The sequence below is a fragment of the Plectrocnemia conspersa genome, unplaced genomic scaffold, assembly GCF_051122295.1.
Source record: "Plectrocnemia conspersa isolate PC_06_02 unplaced genomic scaffold, ASM5112229v1 ptg000009l, whole genome shotgun sequence".
NCBI classification, from domain to species: Eukaryota; Metazoa; Arthropoda; class Insecta; order Trichoptera; family Polycentropodidae; genus Plectrocnemia; species Plectrocnemia conspersa.
Genome location: NW_028277173.1, coordinates 10,137,124 through 10,164,990, shown reverse-complemented (window position 1 = coordinate 10,164,990; position 27,867 = coordinate 10,137,124). Strand labels below are relative to the sequence as shown.

General features: G+C 31.3%; 2 protein-coding genes across 27 annotated transcripts; one reads left to right on the top strand and one right to left on the bottom strand.

Annotated features, from left to right (window-relative positions):
• Positions 1 to 810: 810 nt before the first annotated feature.
• On the bottom strand, positions 811 to 6,774 carry Ids (iduronate 2-sulfatase). 3 transcript variants are annotated; one of them, XM_088192467.1, is made up of 4 exons: positions 6,523 to 6,774; positions 2,387 to 2,870; positions 2,050 to 2,325; positions 811 to 1,767 (listed from the first exon to the last, which is right to left on the bottom strand). In XM_088192467.1, exons 1-4 carry the CDS (start codon positions 6,772 to 6,774, stop codon positions 1,184 to 1,186), a joined length of 1,596 nt encoding a protein of 531 aa, XP_088048593.1. In that variant the 3' UTR covers positions 811 to 1,183. The 3 variants fall into 3 exon arrangements, with proteins under 3 accessions (XP_088048593.1, XP_088048594.1, XP_088048595.1); XM_088192468.1 differs by having other exon boundaries at positions 6,240 to 6,728; XM_088192469.1 differs by lacking the exon at positions 6,523 to 6,774 and adding an exon at positions 6,175 to 6,324.
• rudhira (breast carcinoma-amplified sequence 3 protein rudhira) lies at positions 6,757 to 25,284 on the top strand. 24 transcript variants are annotated; one of them, XM_088192459.1, is made up of 14 exons: positions 6,757 to 6,864; positions 12,183 to 12,669; positions 12,743 to 13,001; positions 13,077 to 13,267; positions 13,332 to 13,601; positions 14,238 to 14,429; positions 14,500 to 14,659; positions 14,727 to 14,927; positions 14,994 to 15,148; positions 15,207 to 15,343; positions 15,421 to 15,551; positions 15,621 to 15,767; positions 16,291 to 16,556; positions 21,739 to 22,214. In XM_088192459.1, exons 2-14 carry the CDS (start codon positions 12,199 to 12,201, stop codon positions 21,775 to 21,777), a joined length of 2,619 nt encoding a protein of 872 aa, XP_088048585.1. In that variant the 5' UTR covers positions 6,757 to 6,864; positions 12,183 to 12,198; the 3' UTR covers positions 21,778 to 22,214. The 24 variants fall into 24 exon arrangements, with proteins under 24 accessions (XP_088048585.1, XP_088048584.1, XP_088048577.1 ...); XM_088192458.1 differs by having other exon boundaries at positions 14,985 to 15,148; positions 21,739 to 21,954; XM_088192451.1 differs by lacking the exon at positions 21,739 to 22,214 and adding an exon at positions 16,647 to 20,293.
• Positions 25,285 to 27,867: the final 2,583 nt, after the last annotated feature.

Here is a 27,867-nt window from a genome sequence, read left to right as displayed (position 1 = left end):
TGATCGTTATTATCCATAGAAAGAAGACCCCAGGCTATAGATAACAATTTAAATATGAATGTAAAGGAAAGCCTCATTGATCTATCGCACGACAACAATCTTAAATCTAGTTATCCATATCAAAAACTCATTTTTGGTCTTTCATAAAAAATAAACACCCTTGCAAAAGAGCAATGACAATTTTGATATAATTTTCGACAAAATATCATATTTGCATGAGTGAAAAATCATTTCATCCATCACAATAATTAAAACTAGGTACCAGTCTAGGCTTGAAATAAAATCAGCTTGCAGTAACATCATTGGAGCCAAAAATCCATGAACTTAATTCGGACAGGCAGGAACAAATATCACACAAAAATATGTATAGACTTAATTTATTTTGTAATAAATAAACTAACTTAAATAACTTGGTTACGAATAATGATTTTGTTTCGATTGAATAAAAATTTACGATTTTGTTTCAATTAAATAAGCATTTATAATTTTAAATATATTAAATAGTTGCATTGCATTTCAATAAAATAGGAATTCTCCAATCATTATTTTATAAATCTATTTATCCTTTAAAATAATAATGTTGGTGGTCCATTTATTAAAACTGGAGAATCAGAGAATTGTTTGTTTAGAATCTAGATTCTAGACAAACTATGTTAAAGCCTTATGGTCTAGATTCTCGAAGATTGTCACAAACAATTAATACGTAAAATTATTATATATCCAAACACTGTTTCAATTAATATGTCAACATCAGAATATTAAAAATTATTCCACTAGTACTAAAAGAAATACAATCAGTAAAATGAAAAGTTTTGTAAAATATTTATAATATTCAGTATTTGCTAACAATTATGTTCACAAAGTTGAAAGTTATCTTCTATTCTTGTAGCTTTGTTCTTAAGCTTCTATCTTTTATTCTGCACTAAAAATTTCATACAAAAATATAATTAAAATACTATTATTAATATTTCAGTTTACAAAAAACATTCTACAAAATAGAAAAAATATCACATTATTTAATAGGAACATTACAAGATCTAAAATTAAACAAAATTATATTGTTATCATAATTATTGTCTAAATTTCCGTATATATTTAATATTTAAATGATAAATTTGAGTAAATACGTAGTTATAGATTAAAAGGTTATTTATCATCATTCTCATTACTAAATAAAAGTTAGTCATTGTTGTCGCTTTAACCTCTCGCTCAAATACTCTCTAATATCCTTGAGTTGATTTCTGTTTGCCAGATTTAAATTCTCTTCTTCATCTACTTCATGATCGTAAAGTTCTCTACCATACACTTTATTCCAGTTCGCCATAAATGTCTTCCTATTAAATTTCACCCATTCAGTATAACGAAAACGTTCCGTTCTAATGGAATAACCCATAACTTTGATCTTATTCAGTCTAGGTTTGTCACTGTTGGGCTTTATAGTAGGAAATACACCAGGTCTTGGAAATTGACTGTATGCTGCATGATTCCATCCTATACTTTTATTCTTTGACAAGTTTTTAATTAACGGCACAAGACTGCGACCTTCGGAGCATAAAATAGCATGTTTTTGTTTACATCTTGGAAATTTATTTGTAATGCCGGATAATTCGGCTAAAGTTGGAAATAAATCGACGAGTTCCACAATGGCTTTAGTCTTAATAGGATGATCTGTCTTATGATTTGGATCATATATTATTAGAGGAACTTTTAACGCTAGATCAAAATTGCTGTATTTTGCCCAAAGACCATGTTCACCGAGCGACCATCCTGAAACATTTATCATAATAAATTAAGTAAACATTAAAATTGATATATTACATACAATAGTTTAGTTTTTATATCAGGAACAAACGATGAGATGCATTCCCTTTTGCTCGCTCGCATGCTATGTGACGAGAGTGAGTGAGCAGAAGTGACAGTGTGGAACGCATGTAACGTACGCCCTTATGTCTCACTCACTCTCATTACTTAACACGCAAGCGAGCGAAAGGGAATGTATCTCACCGTACGTGCCTGAATTATATATTTAAAAATAATTATTAATTTTACCATGATCACTAGTTAGAACTACAATAGTATTGCTCAAATCCACATTTTTCAATACATTGCCAATTAAATCATCAATATATGTAATAGATGCAAAATAGCTCTGTTTTATTTTTAAGATCCATTCGTCAGGCATAATTCCAAATGGAAATGAAATGTTCAAGTTTCTTATATCGTCTCTAGCTCTGACATCGGTCCATGGATTCCATGCTACTGTGGGCATCGTCGGTGGTTTTTGTGCCATTTTAGGTAACGTAATATCACTTAAAGGATAGTAATCTGAAAAATAAAACAATCAGAGTTAATAAAAGTTTAAGTATAAATATAATATTTTTTGAACCTAAATATTCAACAGGAAACTTTAAAGGTATGTGTGGCTTGTGAAATCCAATTGCTATAAAGTATGGGTCATTAGAAGCTTTGTTTAAGTCTTTCAATTTTTCAATAGCAGCGTTTGCTATCTGGATGTCCGGTAATGTTTTTTCAGGTTGAAACTTCACTATAACGGGACATATCAAGTTTCTAGATAACTTTCCAGTCAATTTATCCATGCAGACTTTTGCATTCATATAGGATTCAGTTGTCGGATGATAAGTAGGCTCCGACCAGCTGAGCGGATAGTCGTCGGTTCTGTTTGAACTGATGCCGGGATGGAAGATTTTTCCGAAAGAGTATGTCTTGTAGCCATTTTCTTTGAAATATTGTGGAATTGTCGTGAAGTTTCCGGTGAATTCTCTCCAGTAGTTATAAAAATCATATAGTCTCAAAGTATCTGGTCGTCTCCCGGTTAATAATGAGTTACGACTAGGCGCACACAAAGCTTGCTGAAAAAGAGAAATATTAGATAATTAATAAAGCTTTCTAGAATTAAGTCAGTATAGATATTCTACAGTTAATATGCACTCAATAAACAATACTATAAATATTAAAAATATATTTGCAAAATTCATCAGAAGCAAAACAATACTGTTCACATCTACAAGTTCTAATATGTCTTAATAAGTTTCTCACAAGTGATAGTTATTGATTAAAGCATATTTAGTGTGTAAAGGTTATATTTAAACGTAAATTGCGCCAGAAAGGAAATTTTGACGCCATATTGTTAGTCTATTGTCTTTGAAATTCTTATCTGATTATCAATTCAAAAGACGTTGCTTTTATATACATATTTATGGAAAAATGTCTAATTACTTTTTGTATTCTTAATCTTTGAATTCCTGTTGCGTATTATATATTGTAATTACAATTTGATGCTTTAATGAGTGGTGGCCACAAAATTAATTTTTATGTATTGAATAATGTTTTAAGTAATTTTGTAACAATCTGTATTTATATATATTTAATAAATTTGTTATAAAATGTCAGATGTCTTAATTTATTCAATATTTTAACCATCCGATGGTCGCAATACTCTGCAATAGAGTACAATCTATCTGAGAAAGGAACATATATACAAAAAAACATAACCGTTTAATTATAAGTGTTTATTTTAAAATGAATTACTAACAAAAATATTTTTTTACAAATTAAGAACAATATTTAATATTTTTAATAAAATTATTTGTACTATACTTTTCACGTTATTAAAACAATTTAAAAAAGTAAAGTAATTATTATAACATATATGTATCAGACGCGGGCGGTGAGATAATTTGTCAGCATGCCCTTATCTCTCATTCACTCTCGTTACTTGACACGCGAGCGATTGAGAAAGAAAGTATTTCACCGCCCGCCCTTGATATATATGTATAAATATTTTTATCAGAATATGTGTTACATCTAACTATTGTAATATTTTTCTCAAATAACTATTAAGTGTTTCGAGCATATAAACTCATTAAATTTTTCCTTCGTTATTTTGTTTTTTGGTGCATGGTATACAACGCTTTCTTTTACTGACAGAAACATTTTGAATATTTATATTATGAGTTGGTATATTGGTTGATCTAGAATCATTAAATTTCTTACAAAGGTCTATTAGTATTTCTCTTTAAAGTGCTTCATCATTATTAATGATCTTGTACCAACTCATTAGGCTGATTATTTTCAATGTAAATGAATTGTGCATTTAATACACTAATATTTAACGTGCAAAATAAAATAACTTTTCGTATTCCAAGCAACATTATATTATATGTTTCACACATCTTATCAACTACGTATATGTCAGATTTGATGTTGTAAGAAGTTAAAATTTCTAGCTAGTAGAATATATATATAATATATAGTGTCACCAAAATACAAACTTGAAACCATAACAACGTTTTTATTTGTTTTAGGAATATATAAAGTTAATGTAGCAAAGTTAGTAAAATCAAATAAATTCATACATTGAATCCTATTTTTTGGTTGAATGAATTCCTTTGGCATTTGACTTATTTTTTAAAGAAACACATAAGATGTCTTTTACTAAATTTACACTCGAAAACTAATTATCAACAGTAATATTTTGGTCTGTGTTGTAAATTGGAGAGACAAGTCTCCTTACCACATCAGCAGGTTTATTACTTGAGGAATATGGCCTTTTAAGTTGAGTAATAGCCAATATCTCCAAATAAACCATATATTTTCAAACCATATTTACAGGGTTTAGAAGGTATACATTGTTAGAAAGGACATCTCTCTCAGAAACCATATTTTTCATCTAATGTTATTACGTATTCTCAAGCAGGTAAATCTTTTCAGAATTTTCTATAAATCTTTTAAAAATGTCTAGTTAAAATGGAGTATGCTTTCTCTAAAAGGGATACATTAATTTTAGTGGTGTGTTTATGGAAATAATGTGATTGGTTCTCAATTATTCACGTCTTTGAAAACCATTTTAAATTTTTTTAACTTCACCGCCTGATACCGACACCTGCATTTCTATGATTTACGATCATTTTATCCTATCTGTTTTACCCTGTGGACATCTAAAATATATATTAACATGTTTTACACGGTTCCTAATCAAATTTGGTAGATTTGGTAAATCCAAATGAATACAAAATGACGCACAAGAATAAACTGTTTTTGATGTATGACAGTGATGATTCGAATCAGGTTTTAATCCTCACAACACATTTAAATTTGCGGCTATTGGCACAATATTGACGGCAAATTCAAAACAGTGCCATTGCTGTTTTACATATATAATGCACGGAATTGCAGAAGATAACGTGATTTTGGCGGAGTTCGCTTAACACTTCCTGGAAAAACAGAAAATATTTAAAGAAATTAAGAAATCTAGAGTTAAAATTGGTTCCGGAATATGTAATGACAGATTTTGAAATAGGGGCAATTAATGCATTTCAAGCAGCCTTTCTGGGAGTAAACCATAAGGGGTGCTTTTTTAATTTCACCCAATGCCTGTATAAAAATATTCAAGCTAATGGTCTCAAACAAAGAGTTTTAAATGTTTTTTTATTACTTTTTCCTGTTATTTTATATTTTTAAATAAATTGAATGAGCAAAAGAAAGGTTGGCTACCTGTTATCTTTTACTTTTAGTATTATTAATATTTCTTATTTGTGTTTTGTTTAAATGTTTCTTAATGTTATTTATAATTAATTTTTTCGTTGTTTTTATTTTTAAAAATAAAATATTTTTTCGAAAAAGAAAATTTTGTAGCAACCTATTTACATTTATATTTTTATTTACGTATTATTATTTTTATTTTGACATAATTATTTGGCATATGGCCGATGACTGCTGCACTCTATCATGTACAACCTTCTGCCAATATCTGATGATTCCAGTGTTGCGCTGTAGTGGCTTTATCTTTTATCGATTGAAGAGTTTTAGTGGCTTCGATTTTCCCAAATGATTAAATGATTGTGTTCACCAATTCGATTTGTTATGATTATATTAATCATTAAGTTTTTAAAGAATAACATTTTCTGGGTAGGTATATCTAGGATAAAGTAAGGTGACTAAAAATGAAAAGGCCATCTCGGAAATTTTTGTTCGAGGGGGACAAAGTCAGACCAGACATTCTCATTTTGTCATTATTTGCCCTCCTTGAACAAGACTATTCCGCGATGACATTGCTTTTTAGGTCATGCAGCAATATATCATCCATCCATATCAAAATTTCCGAGGTGGCCTTTTCATTTTTAGTGTCCTTTGATATTTTCAAAATCGGGTCACCTTCGAAAGACACTATATAAACGGGATGATTATATGTTTTAATCCAATATTAAATTCAGACGTACTTTGCAATCTGAAGATCTCGCACTATCTATGAAAATTATCCAAATAAATAACAGATGTCAGATTATTAAAGATGGCCGCTAATGTAAGAATGACGTTTGACATCTAAAATCTTAACACTCTAAATGTTGACCATAATACGCAAAGAAACAATTATAATAAAAAAATATAAAATAAAAATTTGACAACAGCGCAACATTTAAAATATTTGACTGTCTACGTTTGCTAGTTTTATTAATTTTTAAATATCAGATATCGAGCAATTGGACGAAGTGCGTATCGGACCTGCGCATAAGCGTTCTCGAACGTGAGCCCCTGCGCTGCTAGAGCGGCGCAGTGGGGAGTGCGCACTGGGGGCTCTCCGAGCGGGGCGCGCAGGTCGTCGACTAGGATCAGGAGCGCGTTGGGGCGCCGCCCCCGGGTCGCCCCCGTCGTAGCGACCAGGGCGGCCAACAGCAGCGTGAACGACAGCATCTCGCTCGCGAACGCACACACTCCTACACACAAACACACTCGCACACACATACACATACACATACGCGGAGCGGTCGACGCGCGCTCAGCTGATCCGTGTTGTCGGGGCCTCCGCCCCGCGCCCCCATTGGCCTTCGCCTCAGAATGCGACAGGTGAGACCATAATCCGACCCGACGGCGCTTCGATCGCGCTCCCCCAATCGTCGACAGTGACAGTTCTTTGTTTCTATTTCTGCGCCTTTGCCGTAGTTTTGCTTATTCGTTGTTTCGACTTGCTATATTTTGGCCAAAAAAGCCTCGATCCTGGCCATCGACGTGCGTGTTTATGTTTTTCGCTCGCGCACACACACAGATGCGCAGTGACGTATTTACATTTTCATTGTTCGGTCGTGTTTACGCTGCTAGCTTTTCGCAAGGCTTTGTGCGCAGTTTGCGCGCGATTCGAGGGGCGGCGTCCCGACCGGAGAGCGTGCGCCCCCCGACGTAGCCATGGGGCAAACCTCGTTTGCGTCATTCGATTAGTCATCGCCTTATATCAATATACTGGTGCGTAGGTAAAAAAATTTAAATCGATTTTCTTTTAAATATTTTCGTCTCCTCGTCTTTTAGACATAAACGCTTATCGGTCGAATAATTCGATTTTTATTGTTTTAGTCGAACTTGAATAGTCGAGAGTCAAGAAAATAAAAATCTGCCAAATGTATCATACGGTCGAATAGTATAAATAACATCGACAATTTGAAGGTTAAAAGATATATTGGCCAAGGTCTTTCGTTAGATCTAATCTAGTATAATTTTTCATTTCTTGTTAATCTTTTCTGCATATGAATATTGACGAGCCTTCAATTATTGCTTCTTTTTTATAATCTTAGATAAATATGATGATCTCTCAAACAATGAAAGAATTAGATAAGTAAACAATAATGGACATGTATTATAATCGTATTTTTACATTATATGACCATTTGTCTTTGTGCATCGTTCGTATGGTCCAAAACATTCGCCTACAATAATACCATCCATAGAGAAGTGTATTTTTATTATATTATTATTAGGTAAACGAAATAACATTCTTAAAATTTACTGTTTTTAAATTAGTATGAGAAGCAATGCTCTTTTTATTTGACCAAAATTTGTGTAAAATCAAAAACGTATTCAATACTTTCGGAGAAATCCTAAAATTATATTTTTATCCATACCCGTTAGAAGGTGTATGGAGAAACATGTATTTGTTCTTATTTTGTCCTATCCAGTTGTAACTAAATTGTTTTTCTCTTTTTAAGCCTTATCATTTAAACTCAATAATCATAATATCACACGCTAGAACCGATTTTATTCCCTTATCTTTTTCTTTTTATTCATGCTAGACATAATAACCAACTTTACAACGCTTATATACAATTGCTAAATTGAAAACAACTTTTTGTTACACAATAGTATCTGACAATTTTGCTTGTAAATCATAAATAACATATGCACTGTTTGAAACTCTATACTTCTCTATTCATACTCTTTTTCATTGAAATGATGATAATCATATATATTCCCTGTATCTAAATCTTTTCTACATTTACAAATGTAAGATAAAAATAGTATTGCTCATTCGAGCTAGAAAATGCAATATTCAGAGATCCCAGTCTAGTCACAACTAACGTATGACACTTATTCAAATGTGTCACAAATTATCCATATGAGTTATAACTTTCAACTCTTCAATATAAAAATATTTACCAATTCAAGTTGTGTCATATAAAAATGTGAATAATTATTTCAATATATGCAGCGTAAATTTGTGATAAAACAATATTCTGGACACGACAAATTAGATCTCGTACAGTTTCGTCTAGTAATTGCCTTAATTATCCCTTCGGCGAATCGTCTCACTACAAACTCAACCTTGCAGGTTCATCCCAAGAATCGCCGTCTCTTATCATAATTTATATCTGTTAAATGTAATATTATGAAGGTTCTGATGAGTAAAACGTTAAGATGATTTAGCCACGTGTCTTTGTTTATTCCCATAATTAAAAATATCTGACAATAATATAAATAGTTTCAGAGAGATTGTAACGTAACATTCAGTGTGGTGTTTTTGTATATATTTGAAATCATTTCATTATTTATGTTTTATTGTATATCTGGTTGGCGCTAGTTCTGAAGCAAGTGCACTGACGAGTCATTCTATGCATGCTTTGTAATTATGTTACTTTCTAAGTACATTATAATTTTATTGTGCAGGGTGTTTCATCCAAAAAAATTAAAAGCAATTACAAAATCCATAATTATGCATTATTTAGTAATTTTTGAATTGCCAGCACTGCCAAATTACATAGTTTCATACAATTTATAAATTAATGCAAGACTTTTTATGTTGGTTTAATAGTTTTTATATATCTGATGACGAATTACAGAGAGATTATAACAAACGTCATATTTATAATATCGATTTTTTTCTTTATGTGATCTTTCCATGACACTGAATGTCTGTTGTGAAGGAGGGCCTGTAATTCTGCTTTGCATTACATTTTTTGAAGTAATCTTAACACATTTCTGTCTGCTATTTTCGCGGAATTTTAAATAAATTGAACCTTGACTACAAATTATTTTTTAAAAATTTGACTCAATATACGAGGGATGTCTCGATATATGAGCAAAAAAACATATTTCGTTTTTTAAAAATAAATTTTATCAATTATTTAGGTAGTATTCATTTACCAATCAATAAATAAATGGCATTTCAATTAATTTCAATGGGGAAAGTAAATTTGACATACGAGCTCCGTCATGGAACGAATTAAACTCGTAAGTCAAGGCACCATTGTATATATATTTCTATGTTTTTGCCAAAAGGTGAAATTATAAATGTATACATTGCCATCTTTAGAAAAAAATCTATTATGTTCGCACAATATTTTTATAAGCTTGTGTTACATTATTTTAAACTCTCGATGACCGACCACAAAAATTTCGTTATTACGTGACAACGCATGAATGGAACGTATGTGTTAATTTTTAGGGTTTTAAAATATTATGATTTAAAGACCTATAGATTAAGAAGTTTAATCTCGCTATTGAAGTATATATATTATATATATATACATATACAGTGCTCGAATTTTTCCAGACAGGATTATTCCAGGCAAGAATTTTTCGGACACTGATTATTAAAGACGTAGATTATTCCGGACAAAAAAATATTTTTAATATTATATTTAAAAAAATATATTAAGGTAAACATTTGGAATGTTGAATTTTAAACTACGGAGTTCAATGTAGCAACCAACTTGAATTAAATCCAATGAATCAATATTTTTACTTTGTGAAAAAAGTCTTTATCAATCTTTCAAAATATCCATTGTTGGTATTTTGATTATTTTTATCACACTTTTATCTAGTTGACGTCTATAAAAATAGACAACTAAATGTTAAATAAAGATTGATTAAGACTTTTTGGCGGCGCGGCCTTTATGAAAATGAATGGCAAATTTCGGATGTGATTAATAATAAAAATTGCTGTGTACACATATTCAGTGAGGGCTAAATTTTTACCCTCTGATTGTGCAAAGTCATTCCCAAATATGTTCCCAAAGTTTTTTTTATTACATGTATTATGATGTAATAAATATGATAATTTCGAGCAAAGTGGCATTTTTGTCTAGATCATAAAACATAGTAGTGATATGTAATGAAATTAAAAATAATTAAGTTTTAAGAACTAATAATTTAGAAAGGTCATGCCCAAATCTACTGAAAACAAGAGATTTTATTAGAATTTAGTACATTTGTTGAAAAAATACGATCTATTGTTACGAGAATGTGTTCTGAAAATCAATCCGGGAAATAATTTTGGAAAATCATATTTGAGGAGTAATTAGTCAAAGTAGGGATTATATTGATAAGAATACTATTCGAAAGCTAAAGGTATGGTTCAGGTGTTCATCAACTGAACCACTCATCTATCTATAATTGGATGGAAGGATTAACACATATCATAAAGAGGGCCAATTTAACTCGCAATGAAAGCATTTTTTACAGTTGAAGAAACAAATGTGTTTTTGTGCTTAAAAAGACACTCAACGAATTATTTTATTATTTCAAGTTAAATGTATGTTTTAAGAACTAATAATATCATTTTGTTACTGGTGTAGTAATTTTCATCATAACACATTTCACATTTTCATTGATATATTTGAAATACATCACACTCAACTATTCATTTTATAATTCTACATTTTGCTTATTGCTAAGCTTGTTATATTTTACTTGAGATAATAAAATAATGAAAAATGAATTTCATAATAAGTAACATAAAACTATGTAGTAATTAATGGAAATAGGCTATTTAGGCAAGACAATAGAAAAAAAGTGTTTTGAAGTTACACAAGGTATTCATTTTATTACATGTCACTACTATTATGTTTTATAGAGATCCCTTTGAACGAATTTAGATAAAGATGATGTTTTCAATAACGGAAAAATGTAATTAGGACGTAGTAAAAAGTAAAAATATTAATTCATTGGATTTAATTTAAGCTGACTGTTAAATTGAACTCAGTAGTTAAAAATTCAACAATCCAAATGTTAACCATAACTATTTTTTTAATAAAATATTAAAAATATTTTTAGTCTAGAATAATCCTGTCCTGAAAAATCACCGAACCATTTATATATAATACATATTGATTTTATTATGTGTCATAAATAACGTATTATCTTATTTTATCATTGAAAGACTCATTAATAATTTTTTATGTATTTTATTTGTATGAATAAAATATCTCATCAAATTTATTTTATTGCAATATTAAAGAATATTTTATTTGCCAGATGAGCAAATTACTGCTCTTTTAATGATTAATATATTAAAATAATACACTGAAAATAATGCGAAAGCTATCTTTAGCGTATAAATGATTAACGATCATACAAGGTTAATTTCTGCACATTAAGCCAAGAAATTAATTCATATGAATAATAATAACATTGTTTCTATCAATCGTTTCATAGATTTACTTATTAATAAGCAAACATTACGCAGTAGATAATACTAGCTTGTTTATACAACCTTATCTTAGTTTTAATTAGCCTTTTGAATGTATTTCTTGCTCATAAAATAAGTGAGAAATCATTACATTTTAAATAAATATCATGTATTGATTTTTAAATGTCCTTTTTTGTTGTGAAAGTTAGTTTTATAATTGCATAATGCTCGCTGACACGCTTTGCATGCAGTTGACCTTCACTGACTGCATTACAGGTGTGAGTTGCATATAATCGCCATTAGCAACGTCTTATGTTTTTTTTCATTGCCTTACATATGAACTTCAGAAACTTTTCAACAGTGATGTCATAAAAAATCTGGCACTGTAATTATAATTTTAAATAATACCACGTATTCTATTTAAAAGACATTAAGAAATATATAATAGTATTTTGGTCATTTTCTAATTGTTTAATTTTTAATTTTTCAGACTTTAACCATCAACAATGTCTGCCGAATCTCCAAGACGGTCACGGACTGGCGGGCCCTTGATTGTACCGCCTCAACCTCCCTGCGACCGCACTCTTATGGACACCGTCTCTGGGTTCATTAACGATGTAACTCTCACCAGCAGTCCTAGCGTAGACCCTAAAGACGTAATACAATGGGCGAGATTCGAAAATGCCGATCTGAACGAGCCTAAATCAGATTCAGACGGTGATGGAGACTTACAACCGCTATTGCTCATCATTGGATACGGATCGGGGATCCAAGTGTGGGTCATCCAACCCGGAGGAGAAGCGCAGGAGGCATTATCGTGGCGGCAAGGGTCCGTGAGAGTCTTAAAAGTCTTACCTACGCCATCCTACGGTGACTTTTATTCTCAGAAACGACCGTTGATAGCATTATGCGATTCCACTGGACCAGCAGCACCGTATTGCTCATTGAGTTTCATCTCTCTCACTGGAGGGGATCAGGTAATGACCTATTCATGGTGGAGATTTTTAATCGCCTATTGTTTGTTCTAATTATCGTAATTTTTTATTATAGGTCAAAAGTATCAAGTTCAAAAATCCTATATTGGATGTGGTAGCAAACAAGAGATCGATTGTTGTGTCATTTGCGGAACGTTTGGCTGTTTTTGATGCTTGCAAGCTAGAAGATCGATTGACAGTGACGACTTGTTATCCCAGTCCGTGTCCATTGGGTGGTTTGACTCCGACCAATCCGCTTTCGTTGGGCGATAGATGGCTGGCTTATGCGGAACGACGCCTTTCATCGACGAAAAAGAGTAGCGGGGGATGTGAAGGTTTGTTATTAAAAAACTACCAATCACAATTTGCTCGTTTATTGTATGCTAATTTGATTCATTCATAATTTTTAGGGGAGGGAGTAGCTAGTTATACAGCGACAGTTTTACACGCAGCCAAATCTTTGGGGAAAGGTCTGAGAGGACTCGGCGAAAGTGTAGCCAGCAGTCTAGGAGGAACTCGCTCTGGAGTGTTATCGCAATCCCCTTCGCCGCCCAACACCGAACAGCTGCAATCGGGAGTCGTTACTATAATAGATTTAGAAGTAATACTAAATAAATTTAACATAGTTGAAAAATATTCCATCAATATCTCGTTTGTGATTTCAGAACTGGAAATTGAACGACGAAGATAGCTCCGATTCGAATGACGAGATATCTTCAACTATTAACGATTCAGTAATAGCTCACTTTATCGCTCACTCTGAGCCGATTGTCGCATTGAAATTTGACGCTAGCGGCATGATTATAATAACAGCTGATAAGAGAGGCCATGATTTTCACGTGTTTAGAATACACCCGCATCCGAGTGGGCCGAATTTGGCTTCAGTACACCATCTGTACATTTTACACAGAGGAGACACTACTGCCAAAGTGCAAGTTCGTATTTTATCTCTTATTTAAATATATATATTTATGCAGAATAGTTGTGTATTGCACATGAAAACAATTATAAATATAAAAGTATTTATACAAACATATATTAAAAATATAGAAATAGTAATAATGATACAAACCTTATAAATATATTATTAAAAAATAAATAATAGTAATAAAAATAACTTAAATATAAAAATATAGAAACAATAATAACATAAACACGACTTATGTAAAAGTCAGATATATGCGCGTATAATACTCGCATACTTGTAAATGGTTATTTAAATTCTTTAGAACATGAGCGCTGGTAATTGGTTGGCACTTAAAAACGGGAGTTTCTTTTAGAATCTCCAGGATATGTGAAATCCTTACCGTTACTATCTTGTAGTGCTTATTCATTTAAACATGTAGACTCGAGTCGAGTGATTTGTAACTCAGAACACACTGCAGGAATTTTGTGGGAAATAGAAATGGAAAATATTTGTATATCATATAAAGGAATCTAAGAAATCTTCTCTTAACTTTTTCTATTATAAAAACATCAGTTATATTACACTTAGCATACAGATAATGAAGATATTGTGCACTGAGTGATTATACACATCCAAATAAATAAATTATTGTTTCTTTTTTAAGGATATAACCATCTCTTTTGACTGTCGATGGGTCGCCGTCAGCACTTTGAGAGGCACCACTCACGTTTTTCCGATTACACCATACGGAGGCGCAGTTGGTGTACGAACTCATGCTTCTCCTCATGTCGTCAACCGTTTGTCGAGATTCCACCGTTCAGCTGGTTTAGCAGTCGACGGCAGATCTAATAGTCCCGTCAGTATATCGATTATATTATCTTTCAGTTAAAAACATTCTTATATTAAATATTTTCAATGGCGATTAGGTCGGAGAGAACATCATCAACGGAGCGTACTATCCAAATCCGAGACTTCCACCTTTTCCGGCGCCTAGTACCATACATCCTTTGGCTCAATTGAGACCTGCACCCGCTTGCGGGGCAGCTCCATCATTGCCAACGCACACTATCACCAGAAACAGCGCAGGTCTGTAATTATACGCTATTTTAATTTTAGTATCCTTAGATCTCGTTGATAATTTGTCTGGTCTTAGGTCGTCAACGTTTGTCATCAGTATCAGAAGAAGGACAACTACCCTTGGTCGTGTGTGCTAGATGGGGAGGTATTGGAAGAGTCGCTATGGGAGTTACACGCACTCGTGGCTTACCTTCTCCACCGGCTACTCAAGCTTTATACGTCATGTCCGGACATGGAAACCTGATTCAATATTACATACATCCTAAACATGTATCAGGTATTATTAATGTTGTCATTCAAATTAATTGTTTTGAATTAAAATTTATTAATGAAGTTTTTATAGGCGTTCCCAAAGAAAAAGTGTGCGATGATACATCTATAGAAGTGGAAGTGGAAGCAAAGGCTCAGTGGCCTCTCGTACGTTCTTTATCAGCTCAGGATATTATAGCTCCATTACCATCATATCATATCTTGATAAAACCGATGAGTTTGTCAAAGGTATTCAAAATATATTTTATATTCTTTAGAGTTTTTTTTAATCTTATATTATTTATAGAATGCCTGCGATAAGAACTTCTTAGATTCCGATGATCGTTGGCTCAGTCAAGTAGAAATTATGACACACGCCGGTCCTCATAGAAGACTCTGGATGGGCCCGCAGTTCGTTTTTAAGACTTACAATGCCGCCAGCGGGTAAATAAATATAATTTATTATAAACTTATGATTTAGATTTGGTAATTATTTGAATAATATTCTATTTCATTTTTAGTACGTCCTTATCTTTGTTGGATTCAGACGCCGTGGAAGTCGGGACAGGTCCCACCGTGACTCGATCAAATCCGGTGAACATGCCAGGATCTCGTCCGATTGTTCCGGTTTTGATCGAGTCAGGATCTGCTAGTGTGTATAAGTAATTTTTTTATGTAAAAGTATTCATAATATTGTTTTTAATTTTATCTTTTTCATTAGGTTCACTGGAGCATTCTCCTCGGCTGTCTGACGCATACAGGAAAGTACGAGACGGCATCGTAGGAAAAGAAGGAGACGACGGTCATAGGGAAGGAGAAGTTAGGTTGAAAGAAGACTTGGCAGAAGCGATGAGAGACACTGAACAGGGTCAGTATATTATTTTTAATTTTGACCGGTTTTCCCTTTTCCGTATTTTTAATTTTATAAATCACTTTAACACGAGGTAAGTGAATGTAACTGATTTTCTTTATCCTACTCTGGTTTTTATAACCTTTATTATGAACTTTTGATTGATATGGTTTTAGGTTGTACGAATGGGTGAAAGAAAAAGTGTTGTTGAAGAGTTTGTATGAAGTTTATTGCAAGTAAATTATTTTATACACACAAATGTTTTTTTTTATTTTTGTCTGATTGTGGTGTTGGGCGAGAATGAGCCAAAGGCATTAATTATTTACTAACTTTCTTTAATCGTTTTTTTTTGCAAAATATCCGTCCGAATGAATTCTTGTACAATATGATTGATCATTTATTTATTTTGGTACAACATAGCTATTTTTTTCCTTCTATGTCTTATTTTTTTTCACACATTTAATATATAATATATTGTAGAAAGTGTAGTAAATTTTTGAGCAGTAGTACTGATGTGCCTTTGGGTTATTCTTCTGTCCAGGTTGTGAATGGGCAATGGGAGGCTGGACCAAGGAAGAAGAGTTTAGGGCTCCACACGTACACCGAATTGTCAACCCGTTGGGTACCGTGGTCAGCGGCGCTTCGTCGAGCAGCCCGTCTCCGCCTAGCGAAGGCGACTCTTATATACTTTCAAACGAAGACGAGGCTCTCTTCAGACCTGTCGTGCGAGCCCCGAGGTCGTTACCAGCACCCTCTACGCCGCCCACGCGCCCCCTCTCTTCGCGCACCTTATTACCGGCACAGCATGTGAGTGTACCAGCTGAAAATACTTCTATTTCCACAGTACCGGCTGCATCTTTGACTGATAATGTCGTAATACCTGCTAAATTGTCACAGAAGCAATCCAGCCTGACCGTGTCAATGGGGAGCGAGGAATCCATGGTTTTGCCACCCGAATCTGACGAGAAGTTCAAAATTGCCGAAATACCTAAAACTGAAGAAATACACAAAACGGTTGAAATTCATACAAAAGATGAAATACACAAAATTGATGAAAAATTAGAAACAACCAGTATCGTTAAGAATCCTGTTCCTGCAGTACGCGAGAGTAAGAAAAAATCAAAACGCTCTAAAGAAGATAAAATTCAGTTGCAAAAGGATGTCAAAGTTGAATCGCTTGCAAAAAGAGAAGTCAAGGAAGAACCAAATTCTTTACTTGCTGAATTTTCGATGGCATCGAATGAAATTCAATTTTGTAACAACGAAGTTGTGGGAAATATTGAATGCGAACAAGACATACATATCACTGCTTATCAATATGAGGATATATTGGAGAACACTGGCGAAAAGTATGATGTTAGTGTTGCCAATATTGTTGATAATCGAGAATTGGAATGTGTAAAAGATGATGTGCCATTTGTCGATATCATGCAGGATCCTGTGTCTATTGATATTTCAGAGTTTGAATTAAATAATTCCGATTTACATTCTGATGATAATAAGACAGAGGTTAAAAATTGTATTGAACCAGAATTGGAAGTATGCTTATTGAACGAGTTAAACACAAAAGTTGCAGATGAGATTTGGGAAGTTTTGACGGATACTAAGCAAAAAGAGGGAGTTAAGACTGAGAAAGAAATACCAATTGAAGTCACGAAAAATATAAATTTTAATGATCTCAAAAGTAAGACTAAGAAAAATAAGAAAGGCAAACCTAAATCATGCAACATGATAAGATCTAGCAGTCCGATAATTAATATGTTTGCAGATACTGAAATTATGGACACCGTCCAAAGCGATCCGTTGTCGATTTCAAGTATGAGTTGGAACGAGAAAGTTTCGATTGATAATACGAACCTCGTTACCTTCTCGTCAGAAGAAGATATATTTAAAGTTTTATCTGCAAAATATAATAGGAGTAATATTGTAGTGGCGAATTGCGATATGCCTGAAACTACCGAGTTGTGTTTCGTCGATGAACATCATTCGTATATTGAAGAACCGCCTGAGTTCGAACCGAGCAATTATGAGGTGAACGAAGAAGACTATTTATATTTTAAGACCGCACATTATTCTTTGGATACAGAGGAGGAGGTATACGTACAAAAAGACGCCTTCGAAAGGACTGAGCTAAGTGAAGAGTTTAACAAATTGGGTATATTGAAAAAGGCTGACAAGTATGAGAGCGAATGTAATGGGTTGGTTGTGGAGAATAGGATTAGTACGATGGAGAAATCGTCCGACGATGAGAATGTATCGTCACAGGGCGACAGTGACGATTGCGCTCAAATAATGCCTTCTAATAATACCGGCGGAGTTCTGAGTGCTGACGTTGAAGAGCCAGACGTTGAGGAAATTCAGCCTTTGGTGTCTATCAATGCAACAATACCAGCTTCTAAAGCGTCGAAGAAAAAATCTAAACGTAAACGCAGGTAAAATTAAAGATGGAAGTATCGGCCATGGGTAATTTGATTTCATATAAAAAGTTTGCTAACGTGCTTATAAATAACATAATGTGACATAAAAAATCCTTACAGTTCCTATAACTCTTTTTTATTATATTGTTACACAATATTGTTTGACATTAAACTATTTTCTCTCATTTTTTGAAAGTTGTAGGGCAAGTTCAGGAACTTTTCTGTCGCATTATTTAAATTCAAAATACTACTACTTGTACCTCGTATGATAGTGAATATTTCACTTTTTTCTATGTACAAAAATATTATGTATTTTTTTTTAAATATTTATTTATTTATTTTTAATATGGTTTTTATTTGAATTTTATTTTTATATTTTTTTTTGTGCTTAGCAAATATAAAGACAAAAAATAAAATGAAAACCACAATGGCCTATGCGAATGACAAAATTGTAGTTAAGAGTAAAGTTGGATAAAGAGAAAAATTATATTTTTGTGAATGATATGTCATATTTTGGAATTATCAACAATGTTTTTCTTATTATGATACGTAATAATTGATTTACATATTTTGTGTCAATTAAGTTTATTATATCGCTTTTCTAATACAATTAATGCTATTGCTGATTTTAAATTATTGATAATTTTAGTGTTATTAAAACAACAAAATATAGCTCCTCTCTCACTGCTGCCAAGCGCGCTTGTGCTTATTAACAGGCACAGAGCAGATATAGCATTAATACTGTCAGAAAACGATGTAATAACAATGGTTATTAAATAAATAACATTATACTTTAGGGACCCCGATTGAAAATGTTCTTATATTAAGATTTTTTCTTAGTGTTGTCACATTTGAAAAGATAAATACATAGAATTAAAGTTGTGAAAAATATATTATAAAAAAATGAAATGGCTTTACAATGTGTTTTTAGAGATTGTATAATGAAAATAAAAAAAATCTATATTTTATGATGAAACTTTAGAATGCCGTTCTTAATCATGATGTCGGTGTGTTCATACCGTTGTTTTGAATGTGTTCATTACGTTGTTGGCGGATTAATTTTTTTTGTAGGCGAAATTGTGAAAATGTTTTTTTTGATCTCCTTATTTTGTAATGTGTATAATGAGATTTTATTTTGAAAATGATAATAGTTATTATTATATAAATGTAAAAATTGACGTTTTGTTGTTGTAAATATTGTTTCATGTTGAAATTTTAATATATCACTATTTTGGTATTTTTTACCAGCCTAACTCGCACGTTGTCCAAACTCTGACACGACTTAAATTTCTTGGTATTTTTGGACTACTTGATTATTTTATGAAAAATATGCAATGTTCGTTGCCAGGTGTTTTTTGTTGTTGTTTAATTTGATTTAAATTTTGTACTGAATTTCGATGATCTGTACCATTGTGATAGCAATAAATTGGGGATTAATATTTATATTGTTAGTTGTTAAATTAAAAATGAACTGCTTTTACATTTTTAAGTTTGGCTTATTTTTTTTAGATCTTTTGACGTGTTTTAATGTAATAAAAATTATATGTTTAGATTTAATGTACGTCGTATCAAAGATTTTCTTGTATACGTTTAGTCTTAAAATTAAAAATTTGGCAATGAGATAATATAGATCTATGGAAAATTATTTCATAAGGGTTCGGGTGTGACATTTTGTATTTTTGCCACTTGCCTAATTTTCGTTGTTGATATAATTATTTATATAAATAAAAGAAGCCTTATTTAGTACATCTGTAGATTTTTGATACTTGTGATAGGTAAAAAAAATACGATAATAGTTGCTACATTTTATAATTTAGTATGGGTATAGTTTGTTTTGTCTATACTCTGTCTGTTATGCAAAATCAGCAGTGGTAACAATTGTTATATCAATATTTATAGCTTACGTTTTTGCATTGAAATTTTACAATAACAATGAATAGCAATAAACTATTTTCTGAGAATTGATAACTTTTACAACATTGAAATATAAATTATATCAATAATATTTATTTTGTTATATAATGCAATAATATAAAAAGAGCGTAAATATACATGCCTAAAATTGCAGAACGGACTGATGTTAGAACCCTAAATTTTATCTTTTTATTTCACTAACATTAACTAAAATATTAATACTGACTAGGTATATTGGACAGCATAAAAAGTAAATTCTTATTGGAAAGCTCATTTATAGGGATCTTAACTTTCAACTTGATTAGGACATTTAAGAATCATACATATACCAAAGAGGCACTGAATGTACTGTTTTATTTGCTAGTTAAACTCAATCGTTTGTTTTTAATTGCAATGGTGAAATACCGATAACGAAGTTGCATACAGGATCATGTGCCATGGAGATCTACATGTATATATATATGTATATATACGGACAATGTGCGAGGTTTAAATGCATATTTATTACGTGTTTCGCCTTTCATGAGTATTATTTAATATAAATTCGTATGTAAAAAAAATGGTGTGTTTTATATGAAGTTGGAAATCGTTGCTCATTTCCCGTTGTTGATTCTGTAGATGGATGTCCGGTTAGTTTTTTGATTTATTATTTTACTTATTTAGCGTAGTACGCGTATTTGAGATTCAAACATTAATTTTTGCTGAATTGCAGTGTTCAATAGGGTTAATATCTCTTTTCTATCTTCAATGACTACCTGCTTACTTGCGTTAGTGTATAATATACTTAAATTATTAATTTCAAGCTTATTTTATTTATTTAATTTCTGATATGTATATAAGGTTTGTTGGATCTGTCTCGCCCTTTCTACTTTTTGAAAAAATGTTTAGTTCTTAAGGTTTTTATCAACCAAATTAAATTGGGCATTATTATAATTGTAACTATAATTAACAAACTTTGTATATGTATTTTTTAGTTGTATTCAATTAGGAATATTTTTGATTGTATTTTATTATTGTACAATATTTTAATTTTTTCTCTCAAAAATAAGGAAAAAAAATGACTTAAGAAAATAATATGTGTACCTCTATTATTATTATTATTATTATGTATATTTTGAAATTAACATACCTTTTTTTAATCGTAAATTTCATCTAACAGGCTTACGAGATTGTTTTGTTTAAATAATGATGTTGACTTAATTTTAAGTATTTATTGTTTTAATTTATAACGCTGATAAGTTGCTGCTGATAATTATGAAACACAATAGCACAATTTTTTTCTTTTATTATTGTATTAGGATTTAAATTAAATAAAAAAAAAATACTGCAAGCTCTCTGAAACCAAATAAAAATTTAAAAAATGAGCTGCATTTTGTAGCTGGACCTTAATGTAGCTGAAAGAAGTTATAAAAAAAGAAATAAAGTTATAAAAAACCCAAAATGAATGTATTTATTTTCAATCCTTATATATGTCTCTCTATATCCTAAATGCAAAGTTGCTGATTTAATATTGTAAGTTGATATTTTATTATTTTTATTTTTTATTAGTTTTTTTAGTTTATTTTTTTTATTTTGTTTATTAACGTAGTGTAAATGATCTTAGAAATATGTTGTGTGTGCGTTTTGGCGGTTGTTCAAATTTGTGTTTATCTTTCCAGGTGGGAACCGATCGTTCGATACTGAACAGGAAGATTTAAGTTCGAGCAGCTTCAGCTCGGCGAGTCGAGCGTCTCTCGATCCTCCATCGTCGCCGACACCGAGCTGCAGCGGCGATAACGCACTGCACTTTCCGGGCGATTCTAGCGGCTCCGTGTAATGCTCCGTATCTTTTTCCGACCATACACCGCCAGCCGTAAACATGATTAAAACAAAAAGTATGGTTTCCGAAGAGCTACACGCACCCATACCAAATTAATATTTATATATTTATATATCAAATTTCTGTGATAAAAAATATTGTTTTTATTATTCCTAATTACGATTCTGATTTGTCGGGTGATTGCGTATTTTGTGGCGTATTATGATAATAGGCGTGTGCGTAGGTCGATAATTTTGTTCCTAAGGTTTTATTCGATTTTTAGATTAAGCTCCGTCAACGATTGTATGTTTTAATTAAATAAATGTATTTCGTTGTTAGACTGCATACATAAATTATGCACTAGGTATTTTATAATTTCACTGATGTGAGAAACTTATCTACAAAAGCAGGGATAGTCAATGAAATTTGTCCTTAAAAAATATTTTTTCCATATTTTGCTCAACTTAATTCTTCTGATTTCATATTAAATATATTTTTAGTTAAATTAATAATATTCAATGGAAATACGAAATAATCTGATATTTGTATGTATGTATTTTTTTTTTAACAATTCCACTTCATTCCAAATAAGGCGGACATTGATTATGTGCTTTGCCAAAGATAACTTTTCTAAACCACTCTGTCTTCCGTCGATCATTCTGAATCTAAATTTTAAAAATAGGTGATTTATCTATTGTATTACTGTACTTATTTTTTAAAATAAAACGATGAACAAAACTTATAGTTCGGTTGTGATTTGTGCACACAATCGATGCGCAATTAAAACACGGTAAAAATAACGCAAAACTTAAGTACAATTGAAAACATCACAAAAAATTGCAAAATTGAATTTGATCGCATAAATAATGGTGTTGTAATATAATGATAATAATAATAATTTAATTAAAAAATAAATGTAATATTTTTACACACATTTTGGATATCTAAAACTAAAATTATATAAATGTATATCGTAATCGATAATGTAATAGATGTAGTTTGATATATTGGGTTTAAAAAAAATTATTTTACTGCATACGCATATATATTTGATAAAAATAAATTATTTATTGATGCATATTATAAATGATGATCAAACATATGACAAGAGTCAAGCTCTAATTTGATAAATTATTAAGAAGTGCTTCATGTCTCATTTAATTAAAAAAATGTATGAGGATGAATATTATCAATATAATGGTTTCGTATGTAAAAATATTTCTTTATGAATAAATAAAGAATATCATAGAGATATTAGTAAATACGAAATTGTTTTTAGCCCTGTACGTTTTATAATAAATATTATTACTCAATATATAATATTGCCATATGTTAATACAAAATATTTTTGAAGGCGGATTCAATCTTCCAATTTAAATTTTTTCGATGGAGAGTAGAGTAGGTTTTTTGGTAGATTATTGAATTATTTTAATCTTTGAGATTACACAATATCCAATGTCCTATGACATAAAGGAGTTATGTATCGATTGATTAATTTTAATTTTTTTAAATTACGTAAATCCAAGAAAATGTGGATAAAGGGAGGGTTATAATTTAGAGAATGATCTTAATATTTTATACATGTATAGGTTTTTGCTTTAAAGAATATTCAATCATATATCTTATGCTATGTGCGGCAACTTGTATGCTATGTTTTAATGTTAATGTACGAATAATACATTATGTCTTTTAGTTGTGACGATTTCAATTACATTTATGTAAAATACCAATTATAATTAATCTGCAAACTTTTCTAGTATAATCGTTTTATATATTATTGCTCAATAGTTATATAAAAAAATATCACATATAATGCGTTATGAATAGAGCTTGTGACATTTTCAATTTATAATTTGAAGTAACATTTATTTATAATACTGATAAACACTGATCAAAATGTATCCTTCTATGCAAAAACATAAATACCATTTTTCAAAGCATTTTTGCGACCTTGATTATTATGACTTATCTCGTGTATAAGAGTTTAACTTTCATTATTAACTGTTATAATTGTCAATTGTTTCGGGATTTATACTGGCTTTTTTTAAACGACAATACTATTTTATATCTCTGTAGCGTCTTTCGAAAGTCTTATTTATCTTTTTATTGACTTTATGACAAAATTTAATCATTTTGATTTGAAACATAAATGCGAGTATCACAAGTGTTTGACAGCAGCTGAAACATATGTTGAAAAATCACACATTTAGTAGAGTTCAAAGTTGTAAGCCATATTAGTCACAACTTATTGAAATCTTATGTTTAATAACTAGATGTAAATTGTTTTTCACAAGCTCTATGACTCAATTAATACACTTTCAGATTTCTACACAGACTGATCATTCCTAAAAAAATATTTTTAATTATATATATATCACAATTTTAATCGATTATTAAAAATCCATTCGAATTTTTTATACAGGGATATTTATATTATATATTTTTAGCTTCTAAGATTGTAACCTATAACAATGTATTTTTATGGTTTTTGAATATTCCATTTATTAATGCGGTTTTATATTACGATGTGACAGATGTCTTAGGATTCAATATTACTAGTTTTTTTCTAATTGACCACGATATCTCATTTCCATTAGTTGAATTAGTATAATTTCATTGTTAATTTGTATTATCTACGAGCAGTACAGATATTATGTGATATTAGTACGGGGATTGGTACAGAGCGTTTAAATAATTAGTCATTTTAGCCGTACTGAAGATCGTTTGTATGTACATAGTATGTAGCCGGTGCCATTGCAATAGACGGTTTTCGAAGGTTCTGGTAAGGTTATATATGTAGTTAATTGACGTTTTCTGAAAGGTGTATTTTATTATATTGTATAGTTTAATTTAAATTGAGTTTAGTAAAATTTTAAAAACGTGGAAACCATTTGCTGAATGAATATTAACGAAAACAGTTACCCCATGCAGTTATAAACATGTTTTTAAAAAAGGTGATCTCGTAATCTGTTTTATTTAATATTATATCTAAATACATTCAGCACAAGTTATGATTATGTATATATTTTATTATGACTAGTCATCGAGTGACAAGAAAGTGGTCGGACACTGCTCGATATAAAAAAAATGTTGCCTATTCGAAAATTATATTTATTAATTACAGTTTGGTACGTATATTATTGTGAAAAAAAAATACATAACCAAGGGACGATGTGATTTTGGAAATATTTGTGATAGCTTCAAAAACAATGCAATTCATATGAAACGTATATATTTTAAATTAGTAAACCTTTTTACATGTATGGAAATTTATACATATATATTTTATTACAACAAGCTGTATCTTACTAGGCTATAAGATAAGACATTAATCAAGGTATTTATCAAATTGATGTTTTTCTTTTGTAAACTCGTAGAGGCGAATAAAATAATTGTTTCTTATAAATTGTCTTTTCTTCTTATAGTTCCACTTTCCTTTTATGTTAAAGAAATATAATACAAAAATTGTCATTATTATAAGATTTTATAAACTATGTTTTAAAAAAAATCTCTTCTGGATTTTAAAGACGCGAATTCGTTCTGATTAGTCTATAAATTATGTTCAATGGATATTAGTGCTAGACTACATAGGTTTTTCTGAGACATCGTAGATCGGAGATAATTTTTAATTAAGTTGAGTTTTGAAAAACTTCTATCCCCAGTGGCAATGGAAACTGGCAGTATTAAAAAATTCTAAGGGCAATTTGGGAAACATGCTATTAAATCTACCTCTACGATGGCGAGGAATCGGGGAAAATTTTCATGCAAGACGGTATTTCATTAAATAACTGGATACCATCTAGATCTCTTTTTGACATTTAGCTCCATACAATATTTCTTTAAGGTATCATTATCCATTTCTTTAAAATTATACAAAAAACTAAATCAAGATTCACCTTCATATGCTAATTCAAACATTTGATTGAGGAAATTGCTCATGTGTTGGACAGAGAGAGACCTTGTGCTACTTATTCCATTGCAAGAACCACTGCCGTTACCAGTACTAGGGCCCTACGAGAACAACCCAATGAGCGGCATCCGGCTTTTAAGGGCCGGATGAGCGGGATCCACCCCCGTAGTACTACATTATTTGTTAGAGTCTCAGTAGTATTTCTCCCGAGCGTTTTGGGAAACGCTCTCCTGATCACTTGCAAATCTGTTGCATTGCATTTGCATAGCATTAGCTTTGCATTTCCACGCTTCATCCTTGTACATCACATCAGTTCCAGCTTTAGCCCTCGGTCCCTAAGGGCCGAGCCCTTATTGGCCAACTGGTGTTGAAATGCAATGCTTTGCTCGTCATTGGTAGTCCAAAGGACGCTACCTCGGTTGGGTGTTCACAGAGCTTACTTCCTCTCAAGAGCTTGGGAATTCAAGCTCAAAAGAGGTCCCTCACTCTCCCACACTGTTAACGGTGAACTCCAGCGTGTGGTCGACTGGCGCCGTCATGTGTTGGACAGTCAGTTCTTTTCGTTTTTTTCAAGAGTTATAATATTTCATTACATGACGCATTTTTTTGGCCAAATTCAAGGGAGGACGAATGTCTCTACCTTGAATTTTGAATTCTCGCTCAGAATTTTATTCAGGGTCAGAATAAATATCAAATGGTTAGAATCAAAATCGCATACGATCAGAATTAAAACATAGGATGATCAGAATTAAAACAATGAATGATCATAATTATATTGTTAAGGTTGAGAATAAATATCAAATAGTTGGAATAAAAATAGCATATGGTCAGAATAAAAATAAAGGATGATCATGAGAATTCAAAAATATTATAACATTTATAAATATAAGTGGGTAATAAGCTATTTATTTTAGAAATATCTCATAAAAATATCTCGCTCGCACATAAACTATTGGACAGGTTAGGTGCGAGCGAGCGTTGCTCAGAACATTGAGCACCCCATGAATATTTCTCAAAACAAATGAAGAAACAAAAATTATATATCATTTTTTAATTAAAAAAATCCACTGCTCTCTAAAATTAAATGGGAAATTTTTGGACATTTTTTGAACCTCCCTAACTTTGCTATTACTATATTATACTTTGGGGATTAGTGATGTGTGGTGTGATTTTTACAGCCAGTTAGAGCTGTTACAGTATATTGTACAAAATAAACAATTAATGTGGATGTCGAGTGGTCGTAGTTTTGAGAGTATGTGTTGTGGTCATCGATGATTCGATTGGTGATGTGTATTAATTGTTGATGTGATCAATTGTCACATATTTTATAATGCCCCTTCGAATATGCTTGGACGAATAGAAAAAGAGAGCAATTGCAAGTTAATCGCATTAGGGCCTAAATCCACCTCCAAAATCATTCTCTTTGTAAAAGTTTACTTCTTGAAGTAAGGACTGTACGTTGGAAAACCATCCGTTAATTACAAGGGATGGTTTAAACAACGCTTATTCAATGCGAGGTCATTGGTGTTTTATTTTCTAGATGAGTTTCTTAGCTTATAAAGAAAAGAGCTTAAGAAGTTTTTTGTGGTAATTTCTAGCTATTGATGGTAATTGATAACTTTAAAAAATCAATACAACCATCATAACCTTACAGGTTACACCCAATGCGCCACAATGATATAAACGTAACGTAAGTAAAATAATTGATTGTAATATAAAATATTAAATTAAAATTATAAAATAATATTGAAATTAATAGGACCAGCTCCTCACAGTTGACATAACAGAGCGTATTAAGAAGCTGGATGGTTACTGTCCTAGGGGAGCTAGAAAGTGCGGATGTCCTCTCTGAAAAATACATTAAAAACCGCTTTGGACTGGAATCTAAAGCTGAAAATTTTCGAGAGTAGAATTATCCACAGTAGTTTTAAAAAATGTTTGGCAATATTTATTTTTCTATGAGAACATGGCAAGTCATAGCCCAAAGCTCCTAATAAAAAGGCTCTGGGATAGAGGAAAGGATAGAAACAGAACTTTCTCATATAGAGGTATCTTAAAAATTCTCAATCATAAAATAAT